The sequence below is a fragment of the Brachionichthys hirsutus genome, chromosome 4 (assembly GCF_040956055.1).
Source record: "Brachionichthys hirsutus isolate HB-005 chromosome 4, CSIRO-AGI_Bhir_v1, whole genome shotgun sequence".
Taxonomy (NCBI): Eukaryota; Metazoa; Chordata; class Actinopteri; order Lophiiformes; family Brachionichthyidae; genus Brachionichthys; species Brachionichthys hirsutus.
In genome coordinates this window covers 13,697,376-13,715,693 of record NC_090900.1, presented here as the reverse complement: position 1 = coordinate 13,715,693, position 18,318 = coordinate 13,697,376, and the positions used below count along the sequence as shown (strand labels likewise).

Here is an 18,318-nt window from a genome sequence, read left to right as displayed (position 1 = left end):
GCTGGCATAAAGTCACTTTATATCATCGTCCTGTTGGAGATCCTTTGCACATTTACATTTCTTTATATATATTTTTTTAACGCTAGATTCATAGATTCCGGTTCATAAACTACAAATAGCACATTTAATTTCGATCCATCGAGCATTCTGCGGGATTGTTTAACACTGTGCAGTGCACGTAGTACACTTAGTACGCTGTACTACGTACACCACTAAAATGACTTGATATTTAGTGTTCGTCGAACCTGCTTTACGCAAAGCTGGGGAGACTTATTGCCCTGCTGGTTTGGGTCCTTCGTTTTCTACTCCAATAGTAGTATAAGTATCTGGACCCTCCAACAGTAGTATAAGTATCTGGACCCTCCAGCAGTAGTATAAGTATCTGGACCCTCCAACAGTAGTATAATATCTGGACCCTCCGACAGTAGTATAAGTATCTGGACCATCCAGCAGTAGTATAAGTATCTGGACCCTCCAGCAGTAGTATAAGTATCTGGACCCTCCAACAGTAGTATAAGTATCTGGACCCTCCAGCAGTAGTATAAGTATCTGGACCCTCCAACAGTAGTATAAGTATCTGGACCCTCCAGCAGTAGTATAAGTATCTGGAACCACCAAACTTCAGCAGGTCCGGCTGATTCTTCCTATTTGCTCTTCTTACTTCTTTAGAACATGATGGCAGCTGTTTTTCCTAAGTCTGAAACTTGGAGGGGGCGGAACCTTTGTGCCCTGTTTGTCTGCAGCTAAAATGAGTGCAGCCTCAACCCCCATCTCCCGGGTACGTCCAGGATGGACGTCGTCCTCCTTGAAGAACAAGGGTCTGTCCCCTGCAGCCTGCAGCACCCCACTAATGGCAGCGTTCCCTGGAAATGATGACGAGCAGGAACGGCGTCAACGCCGAAGGTCAAGAGTCATCGACCTTCAAGCTGCCAGTGACTCGTCCTTCAATGATTCCGCATGTCATAGGTGAGTTTTGGAGATTAAAAAATGACATGCCCATTCTTTTTGCTGTTTTCAGTAGGATTGCAATTTTCTGGCCGATCAGATTTTTTTTTTTTAAAGCTTGACCTGCCGATCACTGATTTTTAAAATAACTGGCAGCAACACGGTCAATGTAACAATCTTATTTTATTGAACAAAACTTGTGCAACAGGTTACCCTGCAGACCTGATTTGAGCCTCTCACTAAAAATAAAGAGCAGTATTTTGCTTTTACAGATAAAAGGAAATCACAAGGTTTGAGGTTGTTAATAAAATAACTCTCTACAGGACAAACGAACAAAACAAACCTGAGGGTTAAGGTATCCCGAGTTCTAGCTTTTCTTTCCTGTGGTGCAGAAAGATCGGTGGATGAGGCCGATCGATCGGCGCATCCCGAGTTTTGAGCATTTATTCGGTCGTAGGTTGTCATGTAAATCTTGTGGTGTAAATTTGATGCGATTGCGTGTTGTGATGATAACCGGGTTGAACCTTGAAATTCTTCTGTCATGGTAACGTGCATGTTAAAAGCGTAACGATAATGTCCTTGTTGCATGCAGTTCCACGGGAACCCCCGCTGCTGTGCCCAAATTGTCAAATGCCCAAATTTCAGAACATTATTCCACCTGCATAAAACTCTCCACTGAAAACGTGAGTATGTACAGAATATATATATAATCAGTGTTTCACACAGTGCTACAGCGATTTCACAATTGCACTTACTTTTTGGCAGAAAATTACAACAAAAAATGCCTTTGGGCTGCATCTGATCGATTACATGGCTGACATCCTCAAACAAAAGGATTCTGAACTCACTAATTTCAAGGTACAACATTTGTTTTTGCTACATTTCAGTTGATGCTGAATATAAATGTGTCATGTAATGTCTGTTTAAAGTATTTCCCACGTTCACCGAATATCCATGAAAATGCTAGACTTTGTTGCCATCCATGGAATATTAAGGAAACAAGATTTAGGAAAACCGCCAGATTGATTTATGTTGAAAAAAGGTAGTAATTTGTATACAGAACTTTACAAGTTTTGAATCTGTTGAAATAGAGCATTCAGGTTTTACAGCTCTTACTAGATTAGGCAGCACATAGTGGTGTTCTATCTGATGCTAAAACTTTAGTCTGATCAAGTCTATCACATTTTCACTTTAACTCAGCAAGCAAAAGACTCTCAGGAGCGTTTTCCAAAAAGTGAAGCAATATAATTTGAGGTAGCATTTGTCAGATTCATTTCATAATCCGTCCGTATGCATCCGTTCCTGTCCTGTGCGTGTCCTTCAGGTGGCAGCGGGGACTTTGGATGCGAGCACAAAGATCTATGCTGTGAGGGTTGATGCTGTCCATGCCGATGCTTACAGGGTGCTCGGGGGCCTGGGGGCCGAAACCAAACCTGGAGAGGGTGAGACACGGCAAAGGATCCATTTAATCACCTCCAATAGAGATTGAATTCAGGTTTTCACTCTTTTTCAGGCAGAACGTTTGACTTGGTCTGTCCAGTGTTCTGTCATTTGTGGTTGTTTATATTTTCCCTCTTCTCTTTTTTTTTTATTTGCATGTACAGAGCATGGACAGAAGGAGGAGGGCGGAGATGAAGAGGCAGACATTGAAGTCACTGCTAAGCAGCCAAAGAAAAAGAGGCCTCCTAAAAGGACAGTCGAGCAGAACCTCAGCAACATCAATAGTGCTGAATCTGAGAGGAGGTGTGAGGTATGTCAGTCTACACAGAATAATATAAGACCAAAGGACAGCCCAATTATAATAGGACGATCATTATCAAAGGAACAGACGACTGACCGAGTGATATTTGTGTGATATCAAGTGTGGTCATCAGTCAAGCCATTTCTTGACTGATTTATGTACTTAAAGGTCCCATATTCTACCCTTTTTATCCAGGGTCGGGGGGGGCAGCAGCAGCAGCAGCCTAAGCAGGGTAGCCCAGACTTGCCTCTCCCCGGCCGCTTCTTCCAGCTCTTCCACGTTTTTCACGATATGGGACCTTTAAACCAGTAAAAAATTGGAATATAGTTTTAACAAAGAAATAAACAGCAATACCTCGACATACGAGCAAACCTGCTAGATTTAGCACGAGTAACTTCCAGATGGTGGCGCTAGATGTCCGAGCGCTGCTAGCTCGCTTCACTGGCTCAGTTCAGGTGTTTGGGGAAACTACGCCGCTGACTGGTCTGGCACGCTTCTGAATGTGTTTAACAACACGCTTATACGGTTACGTGTGGATGGAGTGTTTTTTTTTTTAACGAGGTCGTGTGGATGCAATTTGTTTTCTAAGCAGAGGGGGAAGAATATTTGTTTTTTTAATAAAAAAAACCCGGCGACGTGTTTACATGGCCTCGGAATCTGTATTTGTGGCCAAGGGAAACGGTGAAAGTGCTTTTCCCCCCATCTTGTCTGTTTCAGGATACTGAATGTGTTCTTTAGCTGGTTTCTGTTGTCACATCTGTAACCGTGGCAAACTGCTCTAGGTGGATCCCATGTTCCACAGGATGGCCTCGTCCTTCGATGAGAGCAGTACATCCGGCGTCTTCCTGTCGGTTCTCTTCAGTGAGGACAATCGCTGCGAGCTGCTGTTCCCCTCCCACATGACCCTCCTCCAGTCCAGACCAGCGTACTCTCCTCCACCTCCACAGGGAGTCCTTGCATCCCCCTTCATGGGCAAGTCACATTTGCAGCACCATTAAGCGATGAGTGACAGTGGATATCTGTTTTGAGCTTGCGCCATCCCTCTTTGCTGTATTTCCACAGCCGGCCTGCAGCGTTCCCAGGAGAGGAGCTCCATCTGCCCCTCTCTGCAGGACTTCTGCTTCACTAGCTGGAACCCTGAGCAGGTCAGACAAACCATATGAGGTAACTCTGGCACATTTCAGCTTGTTGTTTCACAGTTTGAGGCACAGCTCTCTGACAGGTTTGTGTTTTAATCTGTTCTCTCATTAAAGTGCTCATGACACGAAATTGACACCCACAAGGACGGTGTCACTGTCCCTCTGCTTCCGCGTCGGAGTTGAGCTCGCCGTTCGCGGACCGGCTTCCTTCCGTCCTTTTGTTCGGTTCGATCCTGAGAAATTGGCCAAATTTACTATGAGAATCAACGGAAATAAGAAAGTCATACCGGATACGGAGGACAGGGTGAACCGGAGACGGAATGGAGGCGTAGTTTTGAAGCTGCTGGTGATGCTAACCGTTTAAAAACGTTATATTATGATAAAGTATATTATTAGCAAAGAAGTATGTTCGATTCATAAATGTACACAACCACATACCGGTACTTTGACTATGTACATTTACCATTATGTCATGGTAAATGTACATAAGCTCCTTAAAGTACCAAATGATTGATTAATCATAATGCGTTTTCTTTTCGAGACACTCATTCACTCCATTCTTGGTCGTGGTGAAGCTACTGTAGCCACAGTTACCCCGGGGCAGATACAGCTGCCCTGGGGTAGCCACAGTTACCCTGGGGCAGATACAGCTGCCCTGGGGTAGCCACAGTTACCCTGGGGCAGCTGACAGGAGCGAGGCTGCAATTTGCCCTCCTGACCGCCACCGACGCACTCACTACATTCTACATTCACACAGGACAAGGACACAACGACGGTGTACCGGGAATCGAACCACCAACCTCTCGATCATAGGACGACTCTGACTTTGACTCTGATCTACGATCTTTTCTCCGTAGCATTTGTTTTGTAATGAACTAGACGAGTCTAATACACAAATTGATGGATTTCGGGGTGTTTTCTCTCGCTGCATCTCGTTTCAGACCACAAATCAGTTCTTGGAGAAGATGAATCGGGGCGAGCATGTGTTCGACGTGAACGCGGAGCCTGAGCCTGAAGAAGACGACTGCCCTGACTTTGATGCCGACTATGAGGAAGGACTCAGCGACTCTGAGGAGAGATCCAAGGAGCACAAGGACGGCTGCGAGGCTTCTGGCTCTGGCAAAGGAAGGTAAGACAAGACAATGGAGGCAAAGGCTGTTTTCCTTTATTTAGTCTGAACGTCTGAACGAGCCCAAAGTTCTCTTCAACGATGTTTTGTCTCTTTTGCTGATTAAAGCTTGTGTTATGAAAGAATAGCCTCCATTAAAGTCTGCAGAAAATAAGCCTCCTCATCTTAATGCCTACTTAAGATAGCACGTCAGAATTCATCACATAATTATGCGTGTAAAATAATTACATTGCCTACTATCATCACAGGGAAGTAGGAATTAAACTCACGAGATGATTGTGATTGGGTTCAAGAACTCATTTAATGGCTGCGCCGGCTGCTGTGATTGCTGTGCAGGGATGTGATCCCCATTGGGGAGGGAGACATCACCACCATGTGTCTGCAGCTGTCGTCCCAGCCGAGGGAGTATTCGTACTTCAGCCCCAGGACCATGGCCACATGGGCAGGACCCGGCTACTGGCAGTTCAAGCCAAAGCACAAACGTGAGTGAAATCGGTGCTAGTGTGACACACGACATCATTTATTCTCCGGGTAGAAATTAAAGCAAGACATTTTACCATGTATAATGTATGCGGTACAGTAGAATACTGTTATACGGTAAGTGTTTAGTATTTTCATTTATTCTCAATGAAAGTACATTGAAACTGAAATCACAAAATCAGATTTCAGAATAATACAAAGTATAATCGGAGTCACGCGTTACTGTCAACAGCTCTTTTGAAATTGAATGATTTCATTATCGAGCTGACAAGAATCACTAATGTGTGAAACGCTAAATATAGGAAGTAATCCGTGAGCTCAGGCGACGTTCCACGTCCCTCGAGCTCGCTTCCGGAGCCGAGGCTCGCACCGCCGGGGTCCCCGCCCAACTTACAAAGCACCCGACCCCTTTTGGTCCCTCCTATGAGTGGTGAGCCCACGCTGCCTCTTTGGGCCGGGCACCGGGTTCTCACCATTGTTCCCCACCCCCAGGCCTGGCTCCAGGAGAGGGTCCCGGTGACCCGCATCCGGGCGAGGGAAACTTTTATTTTATTTTCTCCCCAGCATCGAGGCAATAGTAGCGCATCTTCCTGTCCTTTGCTTGTTCTACTCAAGTAGTGGAATGAGGGAGACACTTGAAGAAGTCCAATTTTGGGTTGGTGTGTTATCACCACAAGGCAAAGTCCCCAGACTAGCTACTTGCTATTGTGTAGCAGTGTTTGCATTTTCTTATTCCTGTGTTCTTCTCTCTTCATTCCTTAATGAACAAAGCTATTTTGTTGTATTTACTCATGTTATAATTGTTTAATCTTAAAACTTTTGTGGTTATCTGAATCATTTGTGTAGAAATTGTGCTAAAGAAGGCGAAACCAGGAATGGACAAATCGTTTTTCATAGTGGTATAAATGTATCTTGTTGCTGTGCTCTGCTGACGCTTGGATTCCACACGCGAGCCTTGTTTTTGTGTGATCTTCTTCTGAGTTTCTTGCTCCCCTGCTCTGCAGCAGCAGAGAGAGTCCAGTGCAACACAGTAAGTCTCGTCTGTCCCTCTTGTGCACTACTTCCTGTTTAGTGGACCATTTGCCTGGCAAGGAGGTACGGAAGAGGAAACCCAAGAAGACATTTGAAATTGACTTCAGTGACGATGTCAACTTCGACGCCCACTTCCGCACAACAAGAGTAAGAAGCCTTTCTGCTGCTGTTACTCCAGACACAACATATTCATATACGGGGAAATACATGTATATTTATGTTGTTTTTTTGAACTGGCTGTGGCGCAGTAGGTAGCACTGTCGCCTCGCAGCAAGAAGGTTCTGGGTTTCATTCCTTTCTGTGCTGCGTTTCGTATGTTCTCCCTGTGTCTTCGTGGGTTCGCCGGTTTCCCGCCTCCAAAAACATGCAGCTTCGTCATGATTGATGCCTCCAAATTGTCCGTAGGTGTGAGTGTTAGGCGGGATAGGCGCCAGCAAACCCATGACCCCGAGAGGCGGATAAGCAGCTGTAGTTTGAGGTTGTCTCTTCTACAAGAAAATGACGGATGGATGGAATTGAACGGAGTGCAGACTAAACGTGAAATCACTGCCTGGATTTAAGACGGCAACTAAAACCTACGGTTAAATCTGTTGTCTCATAGGCGGCCACTACCAACAGCAAGTCTGCCCTCAGTGCCAGCAATAAGAAGACCACCATACCAGCAGACTTCCAGTTTCCCCCTGAGACGTTATCCCAGCTCAGCCTCAAGCCGTCCAACTCGGTGAGTCTCAGCACTCCCGTCAGGTAACGGGGCCGGGGAAGAGCCTGGAGGTGTCTGAGAAATCGGAGCATCAGTATTCTACGTTATTTGTTGCAGAACGAGTGAATTGGAGTATTTTGAGACATGGATCCTTTTAGCCGTGTACTCATCTATAATAGAAGATGCTGTGATTTATTGGTTATTCACAGGCTACATGTGGATTAAAGAGCACGTCGGCTAATCCCGTAATTACCTCCGTAAAGTAGGTTATGCTTTTGGCGGTTTGTTTTTAGCAGGATTATGGGAAAAATTGCTCGATGGATCCTGATGAATAAAAATCTGAAGATGGGTCTAACTTGGATTCCATTAAATTCTGAGAGCGATCCGGATTCCCGTCTGGATACCAAAACAATCCGGATTTTCCCATTTACTTATAATGGAGGCTTTAAAAAAAATCCTATCTTGTAAAATCTGCATTCAATTCACTCACCCAAAATCACAGTCATAAAGGGGTCCGATCTGAACCATCGTGAAACACGTCTTCTGGTTCTGATCCAGAATGAGGTCAGGAACAAATATTACATTTTAACATTAAATTAAATGATTCAAGAATCAGTTAAAAATACACAGCAACTCTGATTGACTTTTACTTTTCATGGTTGGTGTATAAAGATACCAAGAACAATCTAGAACCTTTTGGTGCTGATTCCAGATCAGATGTGGACGGTGTAGATCGATCCTATGCCGTCTTATCCACAGCATATAATGTATACTGAGTAACTTAACTCATTCAGCGCCAGCCTTGCGCTGAGTGCCAGCAGTGTTTGCTCATTTTGCCATACTTTTCAAGACCCGCTGAATATTATGTACTACGACTACGCAAATACTGAACCTACCATCAGGGGGAAACGGCTTGTTCCTGTCGTTTTTTCGTCTGGAGTTATTGGCCGTTGAATGGAGGCAGAATTAACTTTCAATGGCACTTATTGAGTTAATCGGGATTGCTTGTGTTTTGTAACCATGAAGATATAAATATGTTGTTTTTATTTACTCTAGTTGTGTCAAGAAGGCCAGAGGAGGCTGTCTGGAGAGCTGGGAGAAGGAATCGGCGACTACGACTACAACAACGCCAACGACACGGCCAACTTCTGTCCGGGATTGCAAGTGTGTTTGAGTTCGTTCGATTTTTTGAACTTTTCTAGATTTTTCTACGAGCTGCCTGAAAGTAATGTCATCATGAGTAAGGGTGCATCGCACTCCTTGGGAATAGCTGAGCCGTTGCCGCTGGACGATGTTTCCGTTCGTAAACGACATCCAGTGTTGCTGGTTCAACATGATGATGCTGAACACGCGTCGTGCTAACGCTGCCGCTGCTACACGGGCAGTGTGCATGAAGGTGACGCCTGCATTGGTGAGAAAGTGACTGCAGAACGACTGTGGGTGAGGATCGTACGGCCGGTTACAACCGTGATCCTTCGGCGTCTGTCCCGCATTCAGAGAGCTTTAATGTGCGGTAACTGTCCGTGCCTGAACGCCAGCTTGAACTTCCACCTCTTGACCGCAGGCTGCACCGAAGGGTCTGCTGACTGGCAGCGCTTCTAATACTCTGAGAGAGCGGCGGCTGGAGATAATCATCAAGTGCAAACTGTGACCCAGAAAGGCGTGCGACGATGTCATCCTTTTGGCTTCCCTCTTCCTCTGCAGGGTGGAGACAGTGACGACGATGTTGAAGCGTTTCCCCGTTCCGATGATACGCAGCCGCCAGGTGACGGCTTACGTCCACCGTCGCAAGATCGAGAGGGAATCTCCACTTATGGGGAGGATGACTTGGTGCCTGAACCACACAGGGTGAGAGCGCTGGATCTGTATCAAACTCCTGAATGTGCATTTTAATTTCATTGTTGTTGGGTTTTGCTCTGTTTTGGGGGCGGCTGTGGCTCAGTTGGTAGAGAGGGTTGTCCAGTGATCAGTGGAGGGTGAATGTGAGGCCAAAATGTGAAGCTCTGTGGCACCATGAAGGTGGAAAAGCGTTATAAGTGCAGTCCATTGGTTATGTTTGCTGTGAATGGCGAGGGCTGCAACCGTTTGATGTCATCAACCCAGAATGCATTGTGCACGCACAAAACATGGCGGCAACCATGTATCGGTTTATGTTGTAAACAAAATGGATTTTATAACTTATAAGAAATGTCTATTTATTTTTGTCAATGCATTTACATAGTAGAGGTCTATGGCTGTATTTTTAGACCGGTTTGTAAAAACATTAACATACTGGACAGCTTGTTGTGTGTGTGCTACGTGTAGCTGAATAACCGTTAATGTCACGGGCTTATTCTATTCTTCGTGCTACAAAATCTAATAAAGTTATTTTTCACTGAATGCTTTGGAAAAAAAAACAACACGCGTCAATCTCAAGGTACTTCTGTCCCGGGCATCATCACGAAGGACCCGCTGCATCCTGCCAGCAACGCTTTTGAACTTCTCCCCTCTGGGGGGCGCTATCGCTCCATTAAATGTAGCATATCGCAACACAGCAAAATCTTCGTTCCACAAGCTGTGACGACCCTGAACAAAGCGCTTTGAAGCAGTGTTTATTTTGTACTTTTCTCTTGTTGCCTTTTATTGTATTTTAGATTATTAGTATTTTTCATTTTGCACTTTTACATATTTTTGTTCATTATTGGTTTTATAGGTCAACAAGATTGAGATCAACTACGCAAAGACTGCAAAACAAATGGACATGAAAAGACTAAAGAACAGCATGTGGACTCTCCTGATCGAAAGCCCAGAGGAACCGGCAGAGGTCAGTTACCCTGATCAGGGATCAGGTTTGTCTGCGGCAGCAGTGAGGCAACGTGGTTAAAGAATCTGCCGTAGCTTTTGAAAGTTGTCCAATGGGTGGACGTGTCTTTTTAAACCTCCGTGCTGGACTCCGTCTGATCTGTGCCTCGATGCTCACTTGCAGGAGGTAGCCACCGGGGAGAAACCAGAGGTCTGCGGGGAGAAAGTCTTCAGTCAAACCACAAAGACGTTGCTGCAAAGGTACCAGCAAACAAGAAATGACAACGAATGTCTAGTGGGCAGCGCAGTGGTCTCAGCAGGAAGGCTGCAGGTTTGATTCTCTTCATCCGGGGAGTTCCCTGCCTCTCGCCCATAACCAGCCTTGATGGGCTCCGGCAGACACGTGACCCACAAGGTGGATAAGGAGCTGAAGACGAGATGACGGAAGTCGTCTCGTCTTCGTGAATCAGAATACTTGATTGATCCCAGAGGGAGATTTGTCGCATGCGCATTAACAGGCCTACTGTGCGCTGCTTTGTTTTTGTGCATTTTGGCCCTTGCTTGGTTATTTCGTCAATGACCCGGGCAACCTGCTGACCTTTCTGAAGGCTTTACTTGCACATGGTTAAAGTTCAGCGGCTTTGATGAACGTTAAATATCAAGATGACACTTTTTCTCTCGTGGTAACAACACTTCAAAATCAGGTTGTAATAAAGTCAGATGAACATTTATTACAGTATTAGTCATATTCTCATGCTACAAATAGTTATTTCTGTCAGGCGATTAATTAATTATGATCGCTGATTAATTATTTTTTTTATCTTGTTCTGACTGGCTTTTAGGTCTTTTCTGAAATGTATAGTCTGCGTCTTCCTTTCACTTCATCTGGTGACCCCCCCCCCCTCTGTGGTTCCAGATTACCGAGCCCAATGGCTCAAAACCTGTCGGTACCTCTGGCCTTCGTTGCTCTGCTTCATCTGGCCAATGAGAAGGTGAGTTTGGTTTTAAGTTCACGTCATTGATGGGGATTCATTTGTTTGCGTTGCGTCACGGCGTGTTTCGTTTGGGACAGAACCTGGAGCTGGTGAAAGTTGACGACATGTCGGATATCCTCATTAGACAAGGCCACTGAGGAGAGACAGCGGGGACGCTGTGTGGAGGACGCGTCCTTTCAGTCATCGCTTCCCTTCCACCATATAATGTTTAACTGTTTTTACACTTTTTAGTTTTTATTAAAGCCATCAGGAACTTTTCTAAACCCCAATGTTTCTTTATTCTCTGGAAGGCACGACATTTGTACTTTTAATTCTTTTTCTGCTATGTATGTTAAGAAATAAAAACTGCTTTTATGAAGTGTATTATCCGAATTGATTAGGCCTTAATTTTTGCCAAAAGGTGTAATAAACTGTATTTTTTTTTATCACATTTTGGAACGCCTGTCTGACGCGTCGTCGTCCAGAACGCAGAAAGTGGCTTGTTTTCTTTAGCAGTTTGTGAATGACTGCGGGAAACGAACAGCGTGCTACCTCCCACATAGAAACGGAACCGGTTGGTCCGGGTCGGCTCTGCTGGCTGGATGGGACTCTGTGACGTCAGTGCTGCACAGCTGGGAGGAGCCAGTCAGCTGACTGACACGTGATTGGCCCAATGCAGAGTGAAATTCCACCACAAGCCGTTTTCTAATGTTCTGGTGAAGAGAGGTCGGCATTTCCTGTTGCACAGGATGTGTGTGCACTGAGGCCGGGTTAGCCCTCCCTCACTACGTCCGTGTGTCTTCTCCTGTCTGTCCTCTGGACATGTCCAAACCAAAGTCTGGTCTCTCTGACCTTCACTGTCCCTCTTATTGTCTCATTTCTAATCCTGTCCAATCTGGTCACTCCCAAGGAGAACCTCAGCATCTTCATCTCCTCCACTTCTAGCTCCGCCTCCTGTCTTCTCCTCAGAGCCACTGTCTCTGAGCCGTCCATCATGACTGTCTCTCAGCCGTCCATCGTGGCTGTCCTCACCACTGTCTTGTAGACCTTTCCCTTCATCCTCACAGAGCACACCTGATACTTTCCTGCACACGGTTCTTCACCTCCTTTCCACGTTCTCTCCATCACTCTGCTCTGTTGACCCGAGGTACCTGAAGTCCTCTCCCTTCTTTACAACTTTCAGCAGAGAGAAACACAAAATGTTTGACATGCTAATCTTCACGGCCAACGTGACACCTGGGCGCGTCATTCAGAGAATGAGACGGGAGTGACGTCAAGTTCATGGCGGAAGGAACCTTCAAAATAAAAGCACGCGATTGTTAATTCAACGAAATAAACTTCTAATTGATAAGATTCATTATGAAAGCAACAAATGTATAAAAAGTATAAAAACACATGACTGAATTTGCTTAAATATGTGGTCAAATATCTATACAAATTTAGGCTAATAGAAATTTGTCTTTTAGAAGTTTTTAAATAATTTCCACTTTTCAACAATATAATGCTCAGTGTTGGGAAAGTAACTTAAAGTAATCAGTAATATATTACTGATCATGAGCAACTTGCCCAACACTCACTACGCCTTTTTCGTTGGTGCTTTATTTTAAAAGCAGGAAGTCGCGTTACTCGCGTTACTCGCGTTACGTCGCCGCGACACCTGCAGCGACGGGATCCGGTCCGGAGGAGAGAAAGCAGCAAAGCAACCAGGAAGTTGGTCGGACGGGGAAACGGGTCGTTTTCTGTACAACGCCGAGCCGTGAAGTCGATTTAAACCTTAACGGAAGTTTCTCCACCGGACCAGCGACCGACCCGCAGCGGCCACCGAGATGAACGCGGATCCGGTAAGTGACGCCGCCGTCGCCGGAGAGCCGCCACCATGTTGGACGCCGGACGCGTTTCTAAACGGAGGAAGAGACGTTCGTCTCAAATTGTTCTTCAAAGTGTTGAGTTTAGTTTCGGAAGTCGGCGCGTCCGGACAGGAAGTTGTGCGACGAGGCAAGGAGGCCTTTCGGTGCCTGCTGAGCACCTGGCCAGGTGGGAACGATGCCTCCAGACGAGTTGCGAGTTCAACTCCAGGAAACTACCCAGCTGCTCGAGGGTCGGCGTTAATGCCATTCAGCTAAAACGAGCTCTTCCTGCTGACTAACCTGTTCAGGTAACGCACGTCGCTCGTTACTTCGCCGTGTATTACTTTTTACTTCAGGTATTCATTCGGCTTTAGATGTTATCCACGTCTGGAGGAAAATGTGACATCAAAATGTCGAAATGGGATGTCAATGTAGCAAATGAGAAGTATTTTTTCAAGCCGTGGTTTTGTGATTTAAATAGAATGTTGGAGTACAAGTACAGTCAAACAATAGCATGTATTACAGTAATAGTACAGTCAAACAGTAGTACAGTACAAGTACAGTCAAGCGATAGCATGTATTACAGTACAAGTACAGTCAAACAGTAGTACAGTACAAGTACAGTCAAGCGATAGCGTGTATTACAGTACAAGTACAGTCAAACAATATTATGTATTACAGTACAAGTACAGAGGAGCGTTTCAGAAAAGCCCTTGCGGTCTTGTTTCCGTTGAAGGTCCTTCGTACGTAATTCATCGACGTCCAACAATACCGTAGAGATTTTCCAAATTGGATAGAAAGCCACAACATGATTACACGCCGACACGACACTCGGCTGAGTGAGTCAGTGACGACACGCATGACACTGATCATCAGGGGTTCAGGATTGGCTGGGGCGAAGCCCCGCCTTCAGGGGGTGGACTGGGACGTAACAGGAAGTTCTGCGTTCGGAAGCACGGCCGAACCCCCGAGCTGATTTTCTGAACCAATTGTACTGATCTGTTGTTGTTTATATAAATGTTTCAACTTTACCCACATTCTCCTCATTGACTACGCACCTACGGAGGAGATTAAAGAACCGGAAGAGGGTTTGGAAAAACTCTAACAGAACCAATAAAATAAAAATAAATTACTCGATTGATGCAATTGTAATGTAACAAACTGGAGTTTGCTACATGACATTTATTCCTCCTCTAAAACGTGTACAAAGTTCACACAATCTGTGAAGCTCGTTTCATCACGAAGGCTCAGCAGAGGAAACTCGAGCTGCCGACCCAGATGTTGGTTCTACACCTCCATCGTTGAGTCCGTCCTCACCTCCTCCATCGCCGTGTGGTACGCTGGCGCCGCCACCAGGGACAGACACAGACTGCAGCGCTTTTTGGATCTTGTCTTGTTAAAGGCTTGTCTGCTGAGGGTCTGTCTGTTTGTTGGAGGCTATTAACGTGAAACTGTTGCGTCCGGCTCAACAGCTTAATAAGGGACTTGTAAGGTTCTAAACCAGTCTATTCGAGCCATTTCAGCAGGTTGGTTTATTCTATTTCTTGTATATTATACTCGTCCCGATGTATCGCCTGAGTAATTCCAAGGTGCTTTACAGGTAACCCGGGTGAAGCAGTGGAAGGCCGAAGTCACTTTTCATCAAGGCAGGAATATGATCGGGTGAAGCCTGACAAAAGGCTTAAATAGTTCAGGTGTTGGCACCATTACTCGCTCTCCCTACCAATGTTACTTGATAGCTATCAACCATTGATCGGCCTGACTGAGCTATCAGCCCTGGCTCACCAGCAGGAGAAGGAGAAACCTGTTGTATCGGAACAGACGCAAAGGTGCAATTATACAGGACATATGATTTAATTAGTATGAACACTGAAACCAACAAGGAGATCTAGAGCATCAGAGGCATACGTGAAGAAGAGACATTCTCAATAGTGGTAGGAAGGGGGGGGGGGGGGGGGGTCCTGTTTCCTAGAGACTGCTTTGTTTGCGATCAGGCTCTGACCCATGGGACGTGAACAAATGCAGCACTGCATAGAACAGCTTTAAAATCCCAACTTTGAATGATGTCACAGAAACGTGTTTCACCGTCAGACGTCGGCAGCATTCGGTTCCGAGTTCAGTTCTGATTGGCTCCAACACCAGGGCGACGTTAACGACGGAATAACACCTCGCCCCCACTTTCAAACAGGTGCTCTACGCAAAGTGTTGGCAGTAGACCCAAACACATATTCAAACTTCTGCTATTTGACTGCTCTATATGTAAGAATATTGATTGTCCATAAATAGCCATACAAACATTTCACTGAAACGACACAGTATTCACCTTGTGTCGAAGTAGGAAGAAAAGAAAATAACTTTTCTCCGGAGAGAAGCTCCTTTCCCGAGTTTTAGTTCCTGCCTTTATTGAAGTAGCACAAGGTTACGGCTACTACACTATGGAGGAGCAATCCTGCCACAATTAAAAATAAATATGAATGAAAAAACAACGAAAATAAACAAATATATACATGAATAAATATTTATGTATATATCGATATATCAACAGAACCTGATCGGGACATCCCTAATTATTATTATAAAGAATGTCAATATAAAGTACAGCTCAGAGAGCTAAAATTGAAAATAATTCTATTTAATCTTTGTTTGTTTACTGGCTGCACAGTCCAAAACAACACTGTAATGTTCACACAAAAAATAGATTGCATCTAAAATGTGTGATATGTGATTTGTTCTTTCATCTTCAAACAAGAAGATGCAGTTAGACATCAACAAAAACTGTCACGTATTTTTTGTTGCGCTAATTTTCCTGAAATTGTCCTTCCCATGTCCAGGAGCTGGGGGATGCGGAGGGACAGCCACAGGACAAGGTTCAGGCCTTGAAGGACCAGGTAGATGGAGTGAAAACAATCATGACACAGAATGTGGACCGGATCCTGGCCCGAGGAGAGCGACTGGATGACCTCATGGACAAATCGGAGGACCTACAAGCAGGGGTCAGTCAGGAGTCGATCCTACATCTGTGTGCACGAATGTGTTGAGGGCATCACGTTGTCAATGCGAGCACGAATGACTCCAAGTCTTTCTTAAAGGTCCCATACTCTACTCTTTCTCCACAAGTTAACGCAGTTCTCAGACACTGATATGAAATATCTGTGACAGTCTTTGGTCCAAACAGCAAACAGCTGCTGCAGGACAGCCTCTGTTATTTACGCCTCTGAAAATGAAACCGAAACTAAGTTCATAGCGCAAGTCCCAACGGGGAAGGTGCTGCCAGACATGCCTCAATACTTGATTACAGAACTACACAGGATAGACTGGATGGTTTACTTTAGCAGTTTTTGGGTTGTAATGACCTGAAACCACCAAATATTAGAGTAGAAACATGGGAAAAGTGAGTTTTTCATAATATGTCCCCTTTAAATTGCTGTCACGTATAAATTAGTGATCTGTGAACGAGAGTCAGAACCCTTATCACAAGTCACATTGTCCTTTCTGCTCAAATGCAGCGCGTCTAATATGGATAATAATAATGTCTCATATGGATCCGCCTCCAGTCAGTTTATACCTCTCAATAGTCATGCGCACACACGCACACACACACACACACACACACACACACGTGCACTGCCAGCCGGTAACCCTTGTCACCCATCATTCCTGCGTTGGGTTGGGTAGATGTCCTGTCTGTGTGCACTGGTCCTAAACGAAACCGGTTTACCTTCATGCACAGCTAGCCAGCTGTTTACCCCTTTACACAGGGCTGATGGGGGGGGGGGGGGGCAGATACTGGATGCATGAATTGAATTCTGCTCTTTCTGCTTACTTACAACTGAAAATGCTCGACTGAGTTGCTGCGGATCAAAGTGTCAGTGAAGGCTGTGTCGGCGTCTCGACTCTTTCTGCTCAGGCCCAGCACTTCAAGCAGACGTCTCAGAAAGTGGCTCGATCCTACTGGTGGAAGAACGTCAAGCTCATCGTGGTCATCGTGATCATCGTCCTCATCATCGTCCTCATCATCATCCTGCTCTCCACCGGAGTCATCCCCGTCAGTGCCCCCGTGCCTCCGATAGTCAGCCCCACAGCCAAGCCCTAACGCGCACGCACAAATGATGTACATATAGACGCCGGGAAATCATAAACGCGTTCCTGTTGCACAGTATAAAAAGTAATATATAGACTCGATGAAATCACTGCTGTCTGCTGAACCCCTCGACTGTACACGATGTCATGACGATTCCTCAGAACCTGAAGCCAAAGCAGCTGCAGCCGTTGGTGCCGGGTCCTAAATGACAGCGGGTCGGTGTGAGCTGGAGGCTGCCCCCCACCCCCAGTGGGATCTTTGCTGTTTCCTATTGGTTACTCTCTACCGAAAACTCATGGACTCCATGCTTTACTTTATGGAACTTTAAGAACGCAGAGTTTTTGAAACACTATAAATTCCCAAATTCGACCGTAGCCATTTGTGATTGTGTGAAAACATCAGAAGTGTGAACGAGCGGCAACACGAGCCGGTTGCTGTCGTGCAGGACGGTTCGTGGCAACGCTGCAGCCTGCTCGAAGTGTTGATGCGTTTCTCCAGCCTCTTGGTAGACGACACCTTCCACAGGGGAATTGCTGAACAAAGTACGGCTGCATGCAGCTTCTAGAAGAGGTTGCTGTTGGACAAAGGCGGGGCTTCATTGCATAACGTTCGTACCCCCTCGTCCATTGAGGAGAGGTCAGACGTAAAGAAGTGCTGCTCGAGGTCTTTGTGATGCGTCGCTTCCGTGTTGAGGAGACCGAAAACATTTGCAGTTCCTTGGTTTCCTGTAGAGATTGTAGGTGAGAGCCGACGGCATCATCGGCCTTTTAGAGTAGCCCCTTTCATTCGTCGCTGTGTTTGAGCTCTAAACGCAGTTTAAGTGTACGTAAACCGCTAGTCGCATGCTAAAGGGCTGCTGCCATACTAAAGGCGGTTCTTCAGCCAACCAGCTGAGAGCCCGTCCACCTCATGCTGGGTCCATGCCGACCAACAGGCCCTCCTAGTCGTCCCACCGAGGGTTGAAATGACGCCCGTTGAGAACTTGCCCTCTGGTCTATTTGCAGCATCCTTCACCGGCGCGTTAAAGCTTTGGTTTCCTTTAGAGACTATTTCATGTACCATGTTTGTGTTCTTTCCCTGAAATCAAAAGCCAGACTTGATTATGAAATTGTACAGCCCAATAATTTGGATGTGAGTGTTCTGGAAGTCGATTTGAAGCGCCGACGCCTGTTGTAGTCGCCCTGATGCGTTTCCATGGCTGAGGTGTAGCGTTCAGCTGAATGTTTAGGTCTTGATGGATTTAATGATCTGATATTAAATAAAGTGCATATCCAGTCATTTCTCTTCCGTTCTTCATGTGCCACAAGATGGAGACAGAGTTACTGTTAATCTTTGATTTATGAAAAAGAACCTGAAGATTTTCTGACAGTCGCCTCAGAAAACAGCATCAATGATGTGTAAAAATAACGGTGAGCATTTGAGTAACCTCAGGAGGCGGTCAGCTGCTGAAACGGACATCAGTGATTCAC

The 18,318-nt window shown here is 45.6% G+C and overlaps 2 protein-coding genes across 2 annotated transcripts; both read left to right on the top strand.

Moving 5' to 3' along the window:
• Nucleotides 1-748: 748 nt before the first annotated feature.
• On the top strand, nucleotides 749-11,079 carry ncaph (non-SMC condensin I complex, subunit H). Its single transcript, XM_068738651.1, has 17 exons — nucleotides 749-966; nucleotides 1,538-1,628; nucleotides 1,711-1,803; nucleotides 2,270-2,387; nucleotides 2,550-2,695; nucleotides 3,469-3,658; nucleotides 3,749-3,831; nucleotides 4,767-4,954; nucleotides 5,291-5,436; nucleotides 6,507-6,613; nucleotides 7,068-7,187; nucleotides 8,223-8,330; nucleotides 8,871-9,014; nucleotides 9,859-9,969; nucleotides 10,132-10,208; nucleotides 10,864-10,939; nucleotides 11,020-11,079. Exons 1-17 carry the CDS (start codon nucleotides 749-751, stop codon nucleotides 11,077-11,079), a joined length of 2,076 nt encoding a protein of 691 aa, XP_068594752.1.
• A 1,515-nt stretch (nucleotides 11,080-12,594) lies between these two features.
• On the top strand, nucleotides 12,595-18,127 carry vamp8 (vesicle-associated membrane protein 8 (endobrevin)). Its single transcript, XM_068738414.1, has 3 exons — nucleotides 12,595-12,762; nucleotides 15,600-15,761; nucleotides 16,676-18,127. The coding sequence occupies exons 1-3, from the start codon at nucleotides 12,748-12,750 to the stop codon at nucleotides 16,859-16,861; spliced, it is 363 nt and encodes a 120-aa protein (XP_068594515.1). The 5' UTR covers nucleotides 12,595-12,747; the 3' UTR covers nucleotides 16,862-18,127.
• Nucleotides 18,128-18,318: the final 191 nt, after the last annotated feature.

Bases quoted from the DNA above. Each gene is read 5' to 3' on its own strand.
- ncaph (XM_068738651.1), top strand. From the start codon at position 749: ATGAGTGCAGCCTCAACCCCCATCTCCCGGGTACGTCCAGGATGGACG. The intron at 3,832-4,766 runs GTCAGACAAACC...ATCTCGTTTCAG, and splicing joins CTAGCTGGAACCCTGAGCAG to ACCACAAATCAGTTCTTGGA. The intron at 9,015-9,858 runs GTGAGAGCGCTG...TTGGTTTTATAG, and splicing joins TGGTGCCTGAACCACACAGG to GTCAACAAGATTGAGATCAA.
- vamp8 (XM_068738414.1), top strand. The intron at 15,762-16,675 runs GTCAGTCAGGAG...CTTTCTGCTCAG, and splicing joins CGGAGGACCTACAAGCAGGG to GCCCAGCACTTCAAGCAGAC.